At 38.8% G+C, this 16,907-nt stretch overlaps 1 protein-coding gene across 1 annotated transcript in view; it reads right to left on the bottom strand.

Moving 5' to 3' along the window:
- Positions 1-8,070: 8,070 nt before the first annotated feature.
- Positions 8,071-16,907, bottom strand: part of GPRIN3 (GPRIN family member 3) — a 61,012-nt gene continuing 52,175 nt past the window's right edge. The window contains exon 2 of the mRNA XM_037046110.1: positions 8,071-11,162. Coding sequence (XP_036902005.1) covers positions 8,706-11,045 — 2,340 coding nt within the window. The 5' untranslated portion in view covers positions 11,046-11,162 and the 3' untranslated portion in view covers positions 8,071-8,705. The remainder of the gene's footprint in view (positions 11,163-16,907) is intronic.

Below are 16,907 nucleotides of genomic sequence, written 5' to 3'. Positions count from 1 at the left end.
GCTCTCATCACTCTCGCCACGCATGAGCAGAAGTATGAACCAAACACACACGCACACTGCTCTGCCATCAAGAGCAGGAAAAACCATTGTTTCTGATGACCTACAGGTAGTGTTATTCCTTTGGAAGTTCTACTTTCATTGTAAAATATTTTCAGGTCCACTGCAGATTCCTAGCAGAAGTGTGCCACCTTGAAAATCAACCGATTCCAAACATCTAGAGCCAAAAGAACAATTCCAATGGCAATGGCAAAAGCAATAACAATGACAACAAAAAACAAAGACAGAAAAATTTAATCTATATTATGTTTATTATGAAAATGAGATGCAAAATCATATTTAAAATTTTTTCAAGGGTAAAGCATAATTGAATTTTGTTCATTCATCCATATAATTCCAAAGTCTTGATCTATCCTTATGTAAATCACAACATTTCATGTATTTTCTAGGAAATAGAATTTAAGGGTAGGTCAATTTCTGGACGATTGAGGACTTTCTTGAATAAACCATTTTATGACCTTTGTATGTAGACATCGTGAGGACATAATTTTAGATTCTAATATTGATATATTCATAAATGGAACTTCATTGTGGTATTACTGTTTTTTCAGTAATTTAACTTCCACTACACTTTTTGTCTTTCTCTGCTGAGTATTTACAAACATGAGAGACTCTCACATTGACAGCTGTAACTTTTTTGGGGGGGACACTTAAGTTAATACATATTGTCCAAAATAATTATATAAATTTATCTTGTAAGCAACAGTAAATATTGACAAACATCAAGATTTCAGATATGCTGCTTTATAAACATGTGTTTAGTACTTAAAAAACACAGTGAGCCATGATTGTGAACTGTAGTGTTCTTATGGTTGGCTAACCTTTCATTTTTATCTAAGACATACAGATGGCACATTCATTCTCTGAACATGAATATATGTTAAATACTATCATTAGCTTTCTACTGAGAAGTGGCTATATTTGCACTTTGCCATACAGAATTCCCTATTAATGGGAAATTCTGGTATTTCCATTCCTATTTTCAGCCTAATACCCAGCCAACATATGTTTGTGTCAAGGAATTGGGGTCAAATCATATTAGGTTAGGAACCAGATCAGACTTGATTCTAATAGTGTATTTCCTTTCAGAAGAAATGAGAGAAACTCAAACAACATCAATTCGCAGATTGAAATTGTGGTAAATTGAAAAATGTTGTCCAGTGTCAAACCTTTGCTGCTTTGCTGGCTAATGACACTGATCTTGTTATTGAGTCCACACAGTATCACTTGTTGTCAATAATAGGAGTTTATCTGAGTCCACCTTAAGGTACTCATATTTGCTTATATTCTACTACTCTACCAACATCATCTGTAATAAAAGCAAGTTTTTTACTCTAGACTTCTCTTTGGTATGGCTGAACACTGTTTTGCTGATCTCAAGAGAAAAATGGCTACAATCATTTTTCATTTCATGTGATTAAATGCTCTTGAAATCTAGGGATATGCCTCTAAAAATATAGGGCTTTTATCAGCCTGTGCAAATAAACACACTAATAAATGTACAAATAGGATCTACAAAACATAATTGTTTTCCCCAGTGTTTGTAACTTTGACATAGAAAATTAGGTGCTTAAAGAAACACTAACCCTTTGGGTGCAGTATGTGCTCCAGTAAGATGCTACTATGATCTTTGTGTACCAGCTGAGACTTCCTAATTCTCCAAATCAGCTACCAGGGAATAACACCATTTAATGGAGAGCCTCTGACCCAATACTAATATGTGTGAAGCAGAACAGTCATAGAAAAATGCAGTTTTTGATTGGTTGTTTTGTGATTTACTTAAATATACCAGTATGAATAAAATACATTTGTGTGCAGTATATGGGGATAAGCTATTTATAGTATGTTATGTATACATTTTATGTGTAGAAAATGAAAATACACATTGATTAGCCCTTTTGAGGCTTTTGATTACCTGTTTCTTCTTCCCACTTTCCTATAGCTGCTTTGAGTATTGAGAAAATTCATACGAGGTATGTACACAATCACACCCATAGTATGTACATCCTAGTCACACACTTAACACAGAGAAGATGTGTGAGGAATGTAAATCGTCCTGGTGGTCAAAGAACTGACCTTACCTGTGACTAATGGCATGGTTAATTAGCCCTGGCATATTTAGTAACATGCCAATGTACTGATTACTATATTCAGCCTTTGTGATAATTAAGTTATCTACTCTTGAAGAGGATTAAAAAAAACCAACAGCCCTTTCTGACCTTCAAAAAGAAAAGGACTGTTACTGAATACACATGCACACTTTTTCTGGCTTTATTCACTTTTGTACATGTGCCTACCTTGTGACAGAACTTGGCCTTAAAATGGAATACAGCATGTTATTTTTTTCTACACATAAAAACAGAAAACCAACCACTTACAGACTGTACACACTTACAGAATGTATTGACATACCACAACCAGCTACAGTATTATGCACGACATATTCACAACATATAACTACAGCAGAGATAAATACATTTAGAAATTTAGTAATTGTTAGTATATTTCTTTCTTGAGTTTTCAGGCCCCATTGACCTTTCTTAACCTCAGTAAAGATATCTCAAGATGCCCTTAAAACAAGAATTAGTCTCTCCTCTTTTGTAGGGATTCAGGAGCATGAGTACAATACTGCAATCTCCGGATTTACCAACATCATTTTAAGATATGATGGAAAACAATATAAAAAATAATTTCCTCAAAGATGCAGTTAAAACAACTATTAGGAAATCTAATCTAAAGTCATTAAAAGATACTGATAAACCTGGGCAAGCTCTTTCTATGCATTCGATATATCTTGCTCTGTACATAGCCTTTATGTAATATTAAAGGCAATAATATGAATTAGAAAAAAAATGTGTAATTGTTTAAAAGATTTTTCTAAAGAATAGACAATTTAATTTTTAAAGTAACAAATAGTAATGCTAACAGCAACATCAAAAAGCAAGCTATAATTTTCACCCCAGAAATAAGTGGATGACATTCCCACATCTTAAGAAATCAAAAAAGAAGTTGGCATTTCTCTCCCATTAATTCTCTTCAACACACTTACATTTCTTGGGTATCTTTCATCATAGTAATTAGCATGTTGGATGATCATCAGTACCTTTTTCTGAAGTGCAGATTATGTGACTTTTATTCCTACTGTTTTGCAGCCAGTAGACTTTGAGCTTGAACCCCAAAAGATACTTGATGAAGAATTAGTATTTAGGAATGCTCATCTAGAACATCATTTTCTTTCTGTAAGGCATTATATGAGGCCCCTTTTGATACAAGTACTCGTGTTTTAGTCATTTTACATTTGGGAACCCATTTTTTCATAGCCGAGGCTGGTACTCCTTCAGGCAGATTTCATTGCTTTTCTACATGCAAGCATCCAGGAAGAGTAATTGCCATATGTTTCACTTCTCCAGTTCAACAAAGTTTCTGGTTGGAGCTGTCTCGAGTGTTAAGTTAGAGAGATGTTGGACTCCTTTTCTGTCTTGGCTGTTAGCCACATCCCTAATAATGCTCGCTAGTGTGGAGCATTTTTATGAAGCTTGTAAACAAGCTTTTCCAGCAAGAAAGGAGAAATGATACCTTTACTTATTTTAACCTGTGGGTTCCAGTCAGTGTTCATGGAGCAGACCACAATAATGCAATGGTGTGCCCACAGTAGGTGCACTTGCTGGTAAAACGGCCTCTTTTGGCACATTATTGCTTGGCTTTGATTTCATATTCAACAGTCTTTATTCTGATGATTACTGTCTGAGATAGCTGGAGCGTAAACAAAACAAAACAAAACAAAAAACCCCAAACAACTTGTAAATGACATCTTGTTGCACCATTCTGGCCTCCACAGTCATTTCACAAAGGCCCATGGTTATTTAAATGTCCTTTAAAATTAGTATCACCTTGATTACCTAAGACCCAACAGTAATTTTTCAGGACAGTTTGTTATTTCTATTGACATACATATACAGATGTATTGGATTTATTCAGAGAGGTTATCTGGTTGTGGCAAGTGAGTAGGTTAGCTGGTGAATGTTCACAGTTAAAAGTAGTTGTGATGACTCTGGCAGATGTCACTGATTACTTGTGAGACAGAATTTTTCCACCTTCATCCATTTCATTTATGTCCTTGGTCACTGCAAATCAAATTTATTTAATTTCTGTAGCCAAGGAGAATTTTTTTCTGGGACTGGGATAAAGTTCATGGAAATCTGTTTCAATACTTACAAGACTATTTTTTACCCTTTTGCAAAAATGTCTACAAGTTTGTAGACATTAAGCCCATGTGTCCGCACAGATGACATTTATAATTACTCAGCCAGTTTCAGAAGGATGGACAGGAGATTCAGCTTATCACTGTTACATGCCAAGTGGCAGCAGCTGACCAACAGTTGGAGAGACTAAACCAAAAGGGCCACGCGCAAGCAACATTGCTGACAGCAAACAAGTGCTCAGAAATGACTATAACATAGTACATATGAAAAAGACTTCTGATTTATGGTATAGACAGAGAAAGGGTGGGGCCGAGATGGCCAACTCATTTATCCAATATGTTGCTGAGTTCACTGTATTTTTATCACAAAGGGAAATTCACAGGCCTCATCTCTCAAGTACCACTTAGGACAAAGCAGGAGAGAGTAAGCAGCATCTTCCCCACGGCAGCATTGTAGACGATTAGTAAGTCAGACAGGTAGAGGCCCACAGAAGATTGCAAGTGCCCACTTTTCGGTAAAAACACATTTACATATATGCAAACCTTATTCTAATGCATTGTTTTTCTTTATACTGATTCTTAAAAAGTAGGCAAGGGATATGGTGAATTATAGGGTACTAGAAATGGACACATTTTTTAATACTTGCACAATATGTTGGAGGAAGTGAAGACAATTTCTCACATTTAGGCAGTAAAACAGTAACAGAGCAGATACAACAAAGGCCCCGAAATTTTCATTAATAACATACGCATATATATATATCCTCTGTAAACAAAGTTTATAGTCACATCATAGTATATTCTTCACATGGTATGTACAAGTATTCCCAGAATGATAGAAACTCCTCTTCGGCTTTCTATTTTAAGACGTCAAGTTTAATCCTATGAAGGATTTGGTTCCACAATTCCAATTCTCGGGTATATGTTACACATGCATATTCAGTCCAATTATTTAAATTTTGCTATTTAACCTATAGCATGGAGAACACTGATATCTGAAATAATGAGTATTAGATAATCCTAAAGATTAAACACTGCAAAAAGCAAATAATATTCAATATGGCTGAACTTGCCAAGGTAGAAAGTCATACTCATATATTTTATAACTATCTCATTTTAGATGCAAACAAAAAGGTTTCTGGTTAACTTTGACCTAACAAAATCTTCAACTTATGCCACTGGTCCAAAACACACAGAGGTTAATTAGGATCTTACTACATGTAAAGTAGCTGGTGTTTGTATTAAAACCCAATAATCCAGAAAGACATAATTAGAAAAGCACTGAAGATAAACATATGACAGCTGAAGAGATGACATTTTCTTGTCATCATAAAAATAGAAAAATCAGTTTTTAAATTAAAAATCCTAGTATTCACTGGGTAAGCTGGACAGCATCTTAACATTTTGAATGTTTTATTATCTTCCAGACACTATGTTCTACCCCATCTCCCTTTTATACTTAATATTTAATATTTAATTAATGAAACATTTCCTTCATTTATTTCAACAACTAAAATGCATTAAAAAGAACTAAAACATACCCAAAACAATTTAAGGAAAAAAAACAGACAACTTTCAATCCCATGTGTGCCATGCAGGTAAGGAAGAGTCGAACAAGTCCAAAGAGTCCATCACTGACACTGCTTTGCAGCCCCGATCTGAGAGAGCCTAAGGTGCCATGTCCCGAATGTCTGTGCTGTGTCACAGAGCAAAGTGGAGGCAGATTTTCAAACCCAGGTGTTTTATGAGAGTACTTAGGGAAGCATGATGCAAAACCATGGTTGTCTTGAACAGACTCCTATCTTATTTATCCTTTGAGAATCTATTTCTGTTACTGTTTTTAAAAGCCTTCCTTCTATAAGATCCAATAAGAAACAAAACAACAAAGCTTTTGTAATATTTTGTGACAATCTCTAGAGCACGGCAGAAGTAAAAATTAAAAAAAATTAAAAAATTAAAATGAAGAGGTAAAGGTTAGTTCCAGCGCCAACCCACCCCCTCCCCCCCGCCCCCGGCAAAACAAACAAACCCCATTTAAAGTTGCCACTTCAAATGTTAAATTTTACTATGAGAGGCAGAACTAAAACATGAAATTTAGTTTTAATTAATTTAATTTTAAATTTATTTTGGTGTGCAACAAATGCCTACAACTCTTTTAGGCCCTTGCCTCATTTAACTATTTATAAATCATGTGGTTACTACAAGTAACTCATGAAAATGAATATTATTACCAGATGCTAAATTCTTCCTTTTCTCTTATTTTAATGCAGGAACAGCCTGTTCTAGCTGCTTCGCAGCAGAGGATCACCTGGGGCCCACCCAGCTGGAGTGGGCACTGTTGACAGCTGCCACTGTGTACACAGGGTGTTCTCTGTGTGCACACAGCGCGTATGCCAATGTGTGAGGAAGCACAGCCAGCAAGTGAGATTACATCCTGGAAAAGGCATTTCCAAAGGAAGTGAAATGAACATTACTATAAGTGGATATTTAAGGCCAAAAGAGAGGTTTAGACCAAATCTCTAATCATTAATAGTAAGTTGATTTCTAATTTGATGGTGATTTCTACTTTCGACAGCATTCTTAACAGAGGCCAATTGGTAAGAAACTGAAAAATGTATCACTGGAAAATTCATTATGAGCTCCAAGTACAACCACTGCTAAGCACCCTTCCCAGGCTCTGAGAATGCTGTGACCATGGCCAACTCAGGCAGCTCTCATATACACTCCAGTCATTTTGAAGGAAATCAATGGCTATTACTAATTTATCTAGGTTTGCCCTGTGTAGCTTGTGGTGCTAAAGTTCAGGTATGATTTCCCCCATATGTTCAGCAGCTATCTGCAAAACAGAATTAAAATGAAAAAAAAAAAAGCCAGAACAGAGGTTTTCCATTTTCACGTAAAAATGGCATTTATGAGTCTTCAGAGAAAGGCTACATGGCCATCTGTCTCATCGAGGGGAATGAGTTTAGAGAAGGCAATCTGATTTTCTGAATGCAAGGTGGTGAGCAGTGTCCTCCTACAAGTCCAGCAGGGGAAGGCTTTCCTGGGCTCTAGCTCACTCCCTTCTCCCACACTGCCCCAATTCTCAAGCTACTGCTGATCATCCTACCCCAGTGCCCTTGTGAGACACTTGAGGGTCCTACAGACAGGGTGGGTTTCTGCAGACCTGTGAGAGATGAGCTCCGACAGGGGTCTGTATTCTCAAGGACCAAAGCTCAATCTGTGTTTTAGTAAAGGCCTCTCTCTTATTGGGTTTGAAGGATGAGATATGGTGGCATTTCTCTTAAAATCAGTAGGTTTGCAGAGGTTACATTTTTGCTAAAGGTTAAAAACCTAAACATTTACATGGTATTTGATCTACCTTACAAAAATCGTGAGGAAGCTTGTGTTTTGTTGGCTGCTGACTACATTTTCTATTAGAAGCCACTGAACCAAACCAAAACAAAAACACAAACTGCATCCTGTTTACAGGAGTCTAGATTGAACATACTGTCTCTGTTACTCAGGAAGCTTCCTTTTTTTTAACATGGAAGAGCATTTGTCAGGTAATATTGCCAGTAGAATGTTTTGGAGAACACCTGTACAACATAAAATTTAGTATTATCAATAACTTGATGACTCTTTTCAAGAATTTGGTGACACGTACTTCCTTCTAGGGTAAGGAACTATGAATTAAATCTAGTCAGAATCGCAGAGATGCACTGTGCTGTCAGTGCTGCACAATCTCTCTCTATAAATTCGTGTTTTATGTAGGCCGTGTTAATATTCAACAGCAAAGCTTATTTCCCTAATATAACTTTCTTAAATTTATTTAGAGGAATGACAAAATTTATAAAAATGATTATCTCTAGATGCTTATAAATATAAATTCATATTTGGCATTTTACGAATTGAAATGCTTTTACTTAATGTCATTTGGCCTAGGAATGAATCAAATTTGTTTCAGTTTTTTACATCATAGTTCTTATCAGCTACTCAAATTTTGTGTGGTAATAGCATTCTTATTGCAATAGGACTAGAAAGTACAGCCAGCAGTTTGGCTAATAGTGTTTTTGGTATTTTTAACACAAAGCAAGGATTGTAATGGAAATACCATAGTGTGATAAATTGAGCCAGTAATGCAAAATGACATATGTATAATGATACTGCTGATTTTATAAGCAACAGCATATTTTAAAAATCCAGTGAATCTACTTCCTCTTAATTAAGATCATAAAATTTCAGCGAAGCTTGCTTTTCTCTTGTTCTTCCTGTCACATCAAAATGATGTTTTAGTTTATGAATCTCTAATCAAAGGGCCCAACAATTCTTAATAGTAATTTCCTATAGTTAATATTCACTTTCTCTTCCGGGTCTCTCAGGAAAAAGCTAAGTAAGCCTTGACATAGATGGACACTTATGACAACCCTAAGCACACTCGCTGGAGGGTTCCCACACTCGTTCCCTTTCAGTCCAACACCGAGGAAGGGGCAGGGCGCACGCAGCAGTTGGGGCGTCGGAAGTTCTGCAGCATGGACTGCAGAACGCTGTGCTGCCTGCCTTTGAGCTTTTTATTTGAAGAAGTATCTGAGGAAATGGATCTCCGGGTCTGGCCGCCTTGTGCTTTGGCTGATTTCTCGTGTTCCCGGATTTGTCTCTGTAAATGGTTCTGGATGGCGACGCCCAGGGACTCCGGGTCCAGGGAAGCGCCGTACACCTCCCAGGTCATGCCCTGCTCGTCCCACACCACGTCCCTGACACGCTTGGACTGTTTCAACTGCAGCTTGGAGTCAGCGCTAAGCTGCTTCTTCTTCTCCCCTGGAGTGAGGCCCACCTGCGCAGCAGCCGCTGTCACGTTTAACTTTTGCTCCTTGAGAAACTCGCTGACCCGGCTGCCCCTGCGTGGGCTGGCTTTGACCGAGCGAGAAGGTGTCCTCTTGCCTGAACCCGGACTGGAGTCACCTCCCATGGAATCAGACGGCAGGCTCAGGCTGGTGGCTGTCTTGGTCTGTCTATTTTCTTCTAGGGTGCCCTCCTGGTTATTTCTAACTGGGGAGGGCATGAGATGCCCAGCTGACTCTGTGCCTCCACTTTCTTGAGATTTAGGATTGAGTAGTAGGGTTTTGCTCTCTGCCTCTGCCTTCCCATCTAAAATACCCGTGCCCCTAGATTCTGGTTCTTTTGCTATCTGAAGAGAGGCGGGCTTCTTCTCTCTTGTATCTCCTTTATGAGTGGGATCTGAGCTCCCTAACTGCTCAGTTTTGATGGCAGGGTCGCAGGAGTCAGAGAGTTTGCAGTCTGGGTCATTTGTGGTTTCCCCCGCAAGCTCAGATGGCTTCGTATCCAATTTCCCAAAACCGTGACTGGTTTCTTCTTGATTTCCTGCACAGATAGAAATCTGGTCCATGAGGCTAGCTTTCAGGGAGCTAGAATTAGTACCTGAAAGCTGTTTAGAGGTGGGCTCCACCCTCACAGGGGTCATTCCTGCAGACCTCCCATCTTCTATGCAGGTATACTGAGCATTACTGGATGCCACATTAATTGCTGAGGTATTGAGGACCTCGCCTGGTAGGCTCACCAATTTACTATCTTTTTGGAAAGCTGTGGAAACAGCTGTGGCTGTCTGGATGTGCACCTCTGGCATGATGCCAAGGTGCTGCCCTGACTCCTGGAGGCCTAGGGTGTTGACTGACAGCTCCAATGTGTTGCTCCTGCTGCTGTGGCAAATGACCTGCAGCTGCTCTTGTTCCAAACACTCAGGAGCAGGTGTTTCCTTTAAGAATGCAGGGAGGATGCTGGGGCTGGTGGAGGCAGATCTGCTCTCGACACTCACCACTGCCTGCACCTCAGCATCTTGCTGAGCCCTTTTGGGAACTTCCTTGATTTCATCTTCAGCTTGGTTGGTCATCGTACTTGCTTCTTTGAACCTTGACACCTGATGCTGTGCTGGTGGAGGCATCTTCTCTGAATCTGGAGGAAACGTTGAATCTTTGCTAGTGAGGTGGGATGGTTGAAGTGTCACAGAAGTCAAGGCCTGGGTGTCTGAGGTGGTGGCAGAAGGTTGTTTGTTCCACAAACATCCATCTCCTTTTGCTGGAGATTCACAGGATCTTGTCTTGGAGTCGTAAATGGCTCCCTGACTTTCCCTGTTAGGCCCACCTATAGGAGAGGAGGCATGACTGAACACCCTGGCTGCTGGATTTGCAGTTTGTACCGTTCTCTGGATTGGTTCTCCAGAGGGAAAATCACAGGACACTTGATCTTTGCTGCTGCTACAAGTGCGTCCCACAGGACAGCTTGACTTCTCAGGTTGCTCCCCATCCGAGGTTCTCTGTAATTTCCCCAGTGTATCTTCAGATCCTGATGGGGCGCTGGTATTGGACTGGTCACCTGGGATGACCTGGTGGGTGTGCTGACTGGCTGGCATTGTAAATGCTGCGTGTATAAAATCCTTAACTTCTGTAGAACACGAGGCTAGTGCTGTGGGCTTGCTGTTTTCTGGCAGCTGGGTGTTGCCAGGGGAGTTGAGTGTGGGAGATGCTTTCTCTACCTCATTGAAGATGCCAGGAGAAGACATGTCTGGCTGGGTGGTCTCATTCTCACCGGCCTGCATCAGGGCCCCAGAAGCTGCTCTGGGACTGAGGTCTGGCTCTGTAGGCTTGCTGGGAAGGCCATTGGTGTTCTTGCACACGGGGGCTGGTTGCGGTTGAGGTGAGGCAGGCTGTACCTCTCCTGGACACTCTTCTTTTCCAGAAGCTGTGATCAGGGAAGTTTTAGCTGATCTGAGAGGGTCAGGTACAGTCCCCATGGAATTTCTCTTCAGGAAACCTCAGAGCACTCCCCTGAGCAGTGCTCCTGCTGGAAAGCTGTCCTAGCTCAGAGCAAAGTCACAGTCAGGGATGGACGATTCCTCTGAAGGACCGATCTGTGAGTCAAGGAAACAGCAGCGTTAATACGATACAGCATTTAACAATTGAAAATACACCTGTCATTTGTAGATCTCATAATCTTTTCTCCCCAAATTTGTTCTTTTAAAAATATAGAGATCTTGGAAAGTAAAGTTTTAGAAAAATATTTTAAGTATACAGGTATTATTTTGATATACCAGCTTCTTTTTGCCTCTCACTAGCAAATAGGTTTTTAATTGTTATACATAAGCATTTATAACCACCTTGTAAGTCATTTGTGTAATCTGATTAACCAGATTCAGAAAATCCTGTAAAGCTACTGTGATCAAATCAATAAGCACTAAAATAGGCCTAAATAGACATGTGCAATAGAATATCAAGAAATAGATCCACATATAAATGAGTATTTGATGTATAGCAAGAGAGGCATTTCAATTTAGTGGCAAAAGGATGGGTTACTTAATGTAAAGTACTGGCCAACTCTTTATTCATCTGGAAGAAAATGAGGTCTTTATCTTATACTAAATCCAAATATAAACCCTAGATGGATTTAGATGGATTAAAGGTTAAAATATAAATAAGTAGAAAACAAAAAGATAAATAAATTAAGCTAATTAATATTTTGTAAGAGAACCTAGGAACTATAAATATAATCCAGGGGCAGGGAGGGTAAGCTTCCTTTGGAAAGGCAGAAAACAGAGAAACTGTAAGAAAAACATAACCATGTGTGCCTAAATAAAATTCAGAATTTTACATGGCAAAAGATACTATACACAAAAACGATAGGTTTGGGGGAAAAGTTTGCAACTTTAGAAGACAAGCAAAAATATCTATAACACAGCAGAAGCTCTTAAAAATGTACAAGGAGACAAAATGTCTCATTGCAAAAACAGATAAAGAATATGAAAATGCAATTGGCAAGATACAAATCCAACACACTCTATAAGCTTACAAAAAATGGTCAAATTCATTTGTAGTCAAAGAAATGCAAACATGTAACAATTCGATTATACTTTACAATGATTGCACTTGGAAAAACTTTTCAAAGTTATAACACTATAGCCTGGGGAGACCTAGCTAAAGAAAGCATTTTTATAAATTGTAGGTATAAATATGTGTTGTTACAGCTTTCTTAGTGAAGCAGTTCAATTTTTAAAACTAAAAATACACACACATATTCTTCACCCAGTGATCCCAAATAGAAAAAAACATACTAGCAAATATATATACACATACACACCCTCATATATATATGATGTGTAAACATATACGTATGTATCTATGTTTATTGAGATACTATCTGCAAAGGGACAAACGGAAAACAAGCTGATCTCCATGAATAGGGAAATGGTAGACAAAATCAGGGCATATCTCTACTGTAGAGCATTACACAACTGTTAAAGGAAGCCATTCATTAGGGTGTAACTTTTCACTGGAGATTTCCCCAAGGAGTGGTTAAATGGGAAAAGCATGGTACAGAAAAGAGTATATATGTTTTTATTTTTGTAAAGCAGTCACATTACTGGAGGGAGTAATTAAATGGAGGGAGTGCGACGAGTTGGAGACAGGGAATGAGGGACGGAGGGACCCAAAGATGGGAAAATACTGAGTTTAAAGAAGCGTATCTAAAAACGTATTTCTGTGCCTTTATGTATAAACATTTTTAAGAGAAAAAAATCAGTGAATGACTGTGTTTTGGTATTACCTCTATTTCTCATAGACACTGTGACCTCATGCTAATAACTTAATCTTTCTGGGCCCTTAATTAACTTATTGGCAAAATGAAACATATAATTTCAAAGGACCTTTCTTGTTCCAAAAAGGTAAGGATCTTATATTTGCATGTGATGGATAAGAAATCAAATAGCTCAGTCTTAACTCAGGCAATAAAGGGTCAAAATAAGGCAAAGGTAAATTTGGTTGGGCCCAGATTTTGAAAATATATAGTTTTATCTTTTGGTTCAGTGTGATTTGGCTGACCTACCATCACATAAAATATCTCAGTGAATCCAACTTATTTTCTCCCCCAAGTCAGCTTTTCCCTATAATTTCATTATTAATGATAATTGGCTTGAATAGTTTCCCATCTTTGGTTTTGACTACTTTCTGCTCATTCAGACCACTTCCCCAGGTTTGCATTCCTTTTCTTCCTTACTGGAATTCTCTGTTGTATTCACTTGCTGTGCCCCACCCCATCTTTCCCTCTCTTTCTTTTATATCTGTCTTTATAATACCTTTCCTGTCACTCTCTGCCCTCCTCAGCCTGAAGAAGTTTATTCATTCTTTATGGTCCTGCTTAAATTCCATTTATTTTCTGAAGGCCTCTGAACACTTCAAGTCATAAGTCTCTCTCTCTTAAAAATCCTGCTACTATGGTCATCTATGTCCTTTGTTTTATACCTTTTATGTAGTTTTTGTATTGTTGTTACTTGTATAAATGGCCCATTTATCCAAAACCACTTCAAGCCCTAGGTGGGAATGGGGTAAGCATTTCATTCTTTTCTGTTTACAGGACATAGTGAAGGATCTTATGCGTGAAAAGGTATTAGTTGATCCCTTTTCCCTCCAAAATGGCCACTATTAATACCCTACCAAACTTCAAAATAATAGGAAATTTAAACCTATGGCATGAAATATAAATGAAAAACACAATAAAAAGTGCTATATTTGGAAATAAAAATTGTTGTATCTTAATTATTAAACTTTATGTATCTGTAATTTGGGTTTAGACCAGGGGTGTCAGACTCATTTTCACCAGGGACCACATCAGCCTCAAGGCTGCCTTCAAAGGGCCAAATATGATTTTAGAGCTGTAACTACTCCTTAACTAGGGGCAAGGAGCTCAGCCCTGCCACCGGGTAGAAACCAGGTGCTGGGCCAGATAAAACAACGTGGAGGGCCTTGTGTTTGCCATCTGTGGTTTAGACAATTAAAAATAAGTATATTGGACACCTGCTACCAAAAGCTGGAAGGTCTCTTAAAGCCAAAAATACAGAATGCCTTCTATGTCATAGGCCTGGAGCCAAGAAACCTGGTTTGCTAAGAGGGCTATAAGTTTTGAATAGCTCCAAGTTCAGCAACTGAAAGTTGATAGAAGGAGATGAGGGGTTCTCAGTCCCTGAGTGCACTCTCCTTTCCTGCAGAGAGCTAATTGTACTATTTAACTTTAAAATGGCATCTTCCTCTGTTTGCTTTGTTAACAGAGTTTACATTATCCACCAACTGAAGAATCAAAAAGAAAAGCTCAGATTGCTTGGCTAACACCTGGAATTAAAAATCTCTTGACTTATAAATAGATAGGAAGTTCACACCACTGCATAACATACTCGCTATGGAATTGTCACAGCACCTCCATGCACCCAGGAGAGACTGCCCAAGTCCCAAGACAGTAGTCCTTCCGAAGCTTCCACTTTCTCGCCCCACCCTGAGACTTTCCCCCTACCCTCACCAACTGAAGAACAGAAATCTTTAGCCTCCAATAGGTTAGACACATCAAATGTTAAAAAAGTAAAATTACTTGGTGGTTTAGAGTGAGAATATGTCTTTAAAGTCAACCAAAGTAAAAATGTCAACCAGAGGCCATTAAGACTTAGCCTCTAAGTTTTTAGGGGCTGCAAACAGGTGGTCCACATCCAGACTGAATCCCTCCTCCAGGTGGGGTGTGTGTGTATGAATGCGTCCTGCATGGTTTCCCTTCCCTCTCTTCTCTTCCCCCTTTTTCCTTTCTTTGCCTTTTTGAATAGAAGGGAACTTTCATAAAAATCCAGATTTCTTTCGTTTCTCTTTAAAAACTTGGAAGGTATGCATTTCCAGGAAGCAACACTAGATGGCGCAGACAAGGACTGTTTCCCCGTGATGGAACGGACCCTCCAGGTGGCCCAAACCCCACCCGCTCTGTTTCACTCCTTCACATAACTTATCTGGCCTCCTGCGGGCAGCCGAGTTTGAGAACTTTGGTCTACAAACACTGACAGAGTAGAATTTCCAACCTAATTTTTGGCCCTCTGAAGGCAATTTGGCATTCTGTTTAAGTACATGGAAGCAGGGGCCAGAATCCTGGAGTAGAGAATATAGTTGGGCAGATAGATAACCTCTCAGAGCCCCAGCGGGATCTATAAATTGAGGACAATAGTACCAGGTCTGCCTCAGTGGGATGCTGTAAGGAACAGCATTGGGCATTTAGAACAAACAGCATCTTAGCATATTTTAAGCACCTTGTGTTAGCTTCTTTAAAAACTTCAATATTTAAGCATTGATCTTTGTTAAAGAAAATATTATTCTGACATTTGTTAAAATGGTAAGGAAGACTTATGTCAGATGTCAAGATGACCTCAGGAGGTGAAAATATTTAGTATTTCATTTTATGGCAGATTATATTCTTTAACGAATCCTCCATTTTGGCATTTACATTATTGTTAAATTTTCATGACTTTATATTCTCATAGTAAACAGTTGGACTAAGGCATATTTATTCCTTTTTAATGAGAAATTTATCAGACATTTAAACCATTTTGAATAGTCTGTCAAAGAGGTCTGTCAACCCCCATGTTCAGCGCAGCACTATTCACAGTCGCCAAGATGCAGAGCCAATGTAAGTGCCCATCAACAGATGAATGGATAAAAAGTGCTATAAATGCACACAATGGAATATTATTCAGCTATGGGAAGGAAGGAAATACTGCCATTTGTGACAGCTTGGTGGACGCTGAGGATATTATACTAAGTGAAATAAGTCAAACAAATACTAATACTGTATAATATCACTAATATGTAGAATCTAAAAAAGCCAAACTCATAAAAACAGCAAAACAGTAGCCACAGGGCAATGGGTGCATGGGGAGATATAACGGATGATGCTTACTTGCAACAAGAAGTCCTGGATATCTATGCAGTATAGTAAAATTAAATAACAATATTTATTATAATCACCAAACTCTCTAAGAGACTAGAGCTTAATTATTCCAACCACTAAAAAGAAATGATAATTATGTAGTGTTATATAGGTGCTAATTATAGCTATACTGGAAATTATATTATATCAAATTAATATGCTGTATACTTTACATTTATACAATGTTATATGTCAAGTATATGTCAATAAAAATGGAAAAAAAATAGACTATCACAGGAAGGGACAAAGATCAGGCTTAGCTCCAAACACAAGAAGAACCAGTAAGGGTTTACAACCAAGGAGCAGGTTTGGGGTGGGGGGTCAATGAATGGAAAACCTCGAAGAGGAGGCATTGAAGGTAGGGAATTCTTGCTGAACCACTCAACATGTTTCTTCCTGAAGTCTGGCCAGGTGATAACTGTCACCTGGGGTTTGGTGGGGGAATTTAATTGCCTATTGGGAATGATCAGATATCGAGGGTGGGAGGATTCTCTCTCACTGGCTTAGCAGGATTCTTGCCAAAACTGGATGCTACAAGGACAGATATGGAAGCCCAAGATTATGGTCTAGTGCAGATGACAGCTCGGAGGAGCCTGACTAAATTTTTATCGAATGGGAGTCTGTCATCTGCCCTAGTGATTTCCTTATAAGACTGGCTATAGCATTATGAATTCTTTCTGAACTGGTCACAAAGTGAGTTTGTCCTTAAGTCTGGTGGCCACTGGACTCTGGATAGCAGGTCCCTTTGGTGCCTCTGCCCTTAAAATCATGGACAAAGATTTAAAGCCTTGTTCTGGCAATGCAGCAACCTTCGAGGTAAACACCATGCCCCTTTTACAAGGAAAGAAGCTGATGTCAAGCCCAGATGTCA

The sequence above is a fragment of the Sturnira hondurensis genome, unplaced genomic scaffold (assembly GCF_014824575.4).
Source record: "Sturnira hondurensis isolate 20B ecotype Veracruz unplaced genomic scaffold, ASM1482457v3 Scaffold0004998, whole genome shotgun sequence".
Lineage (NCBI taxonomy): Eukaryota > Metazoa > Chordata > Mammalia > Chiroptera > Phyllostomidae > Sturnira > Sturnira hondurensis.
This window is presented reverse-complemented; position numbering and strand designations above follow the sequence as displayed.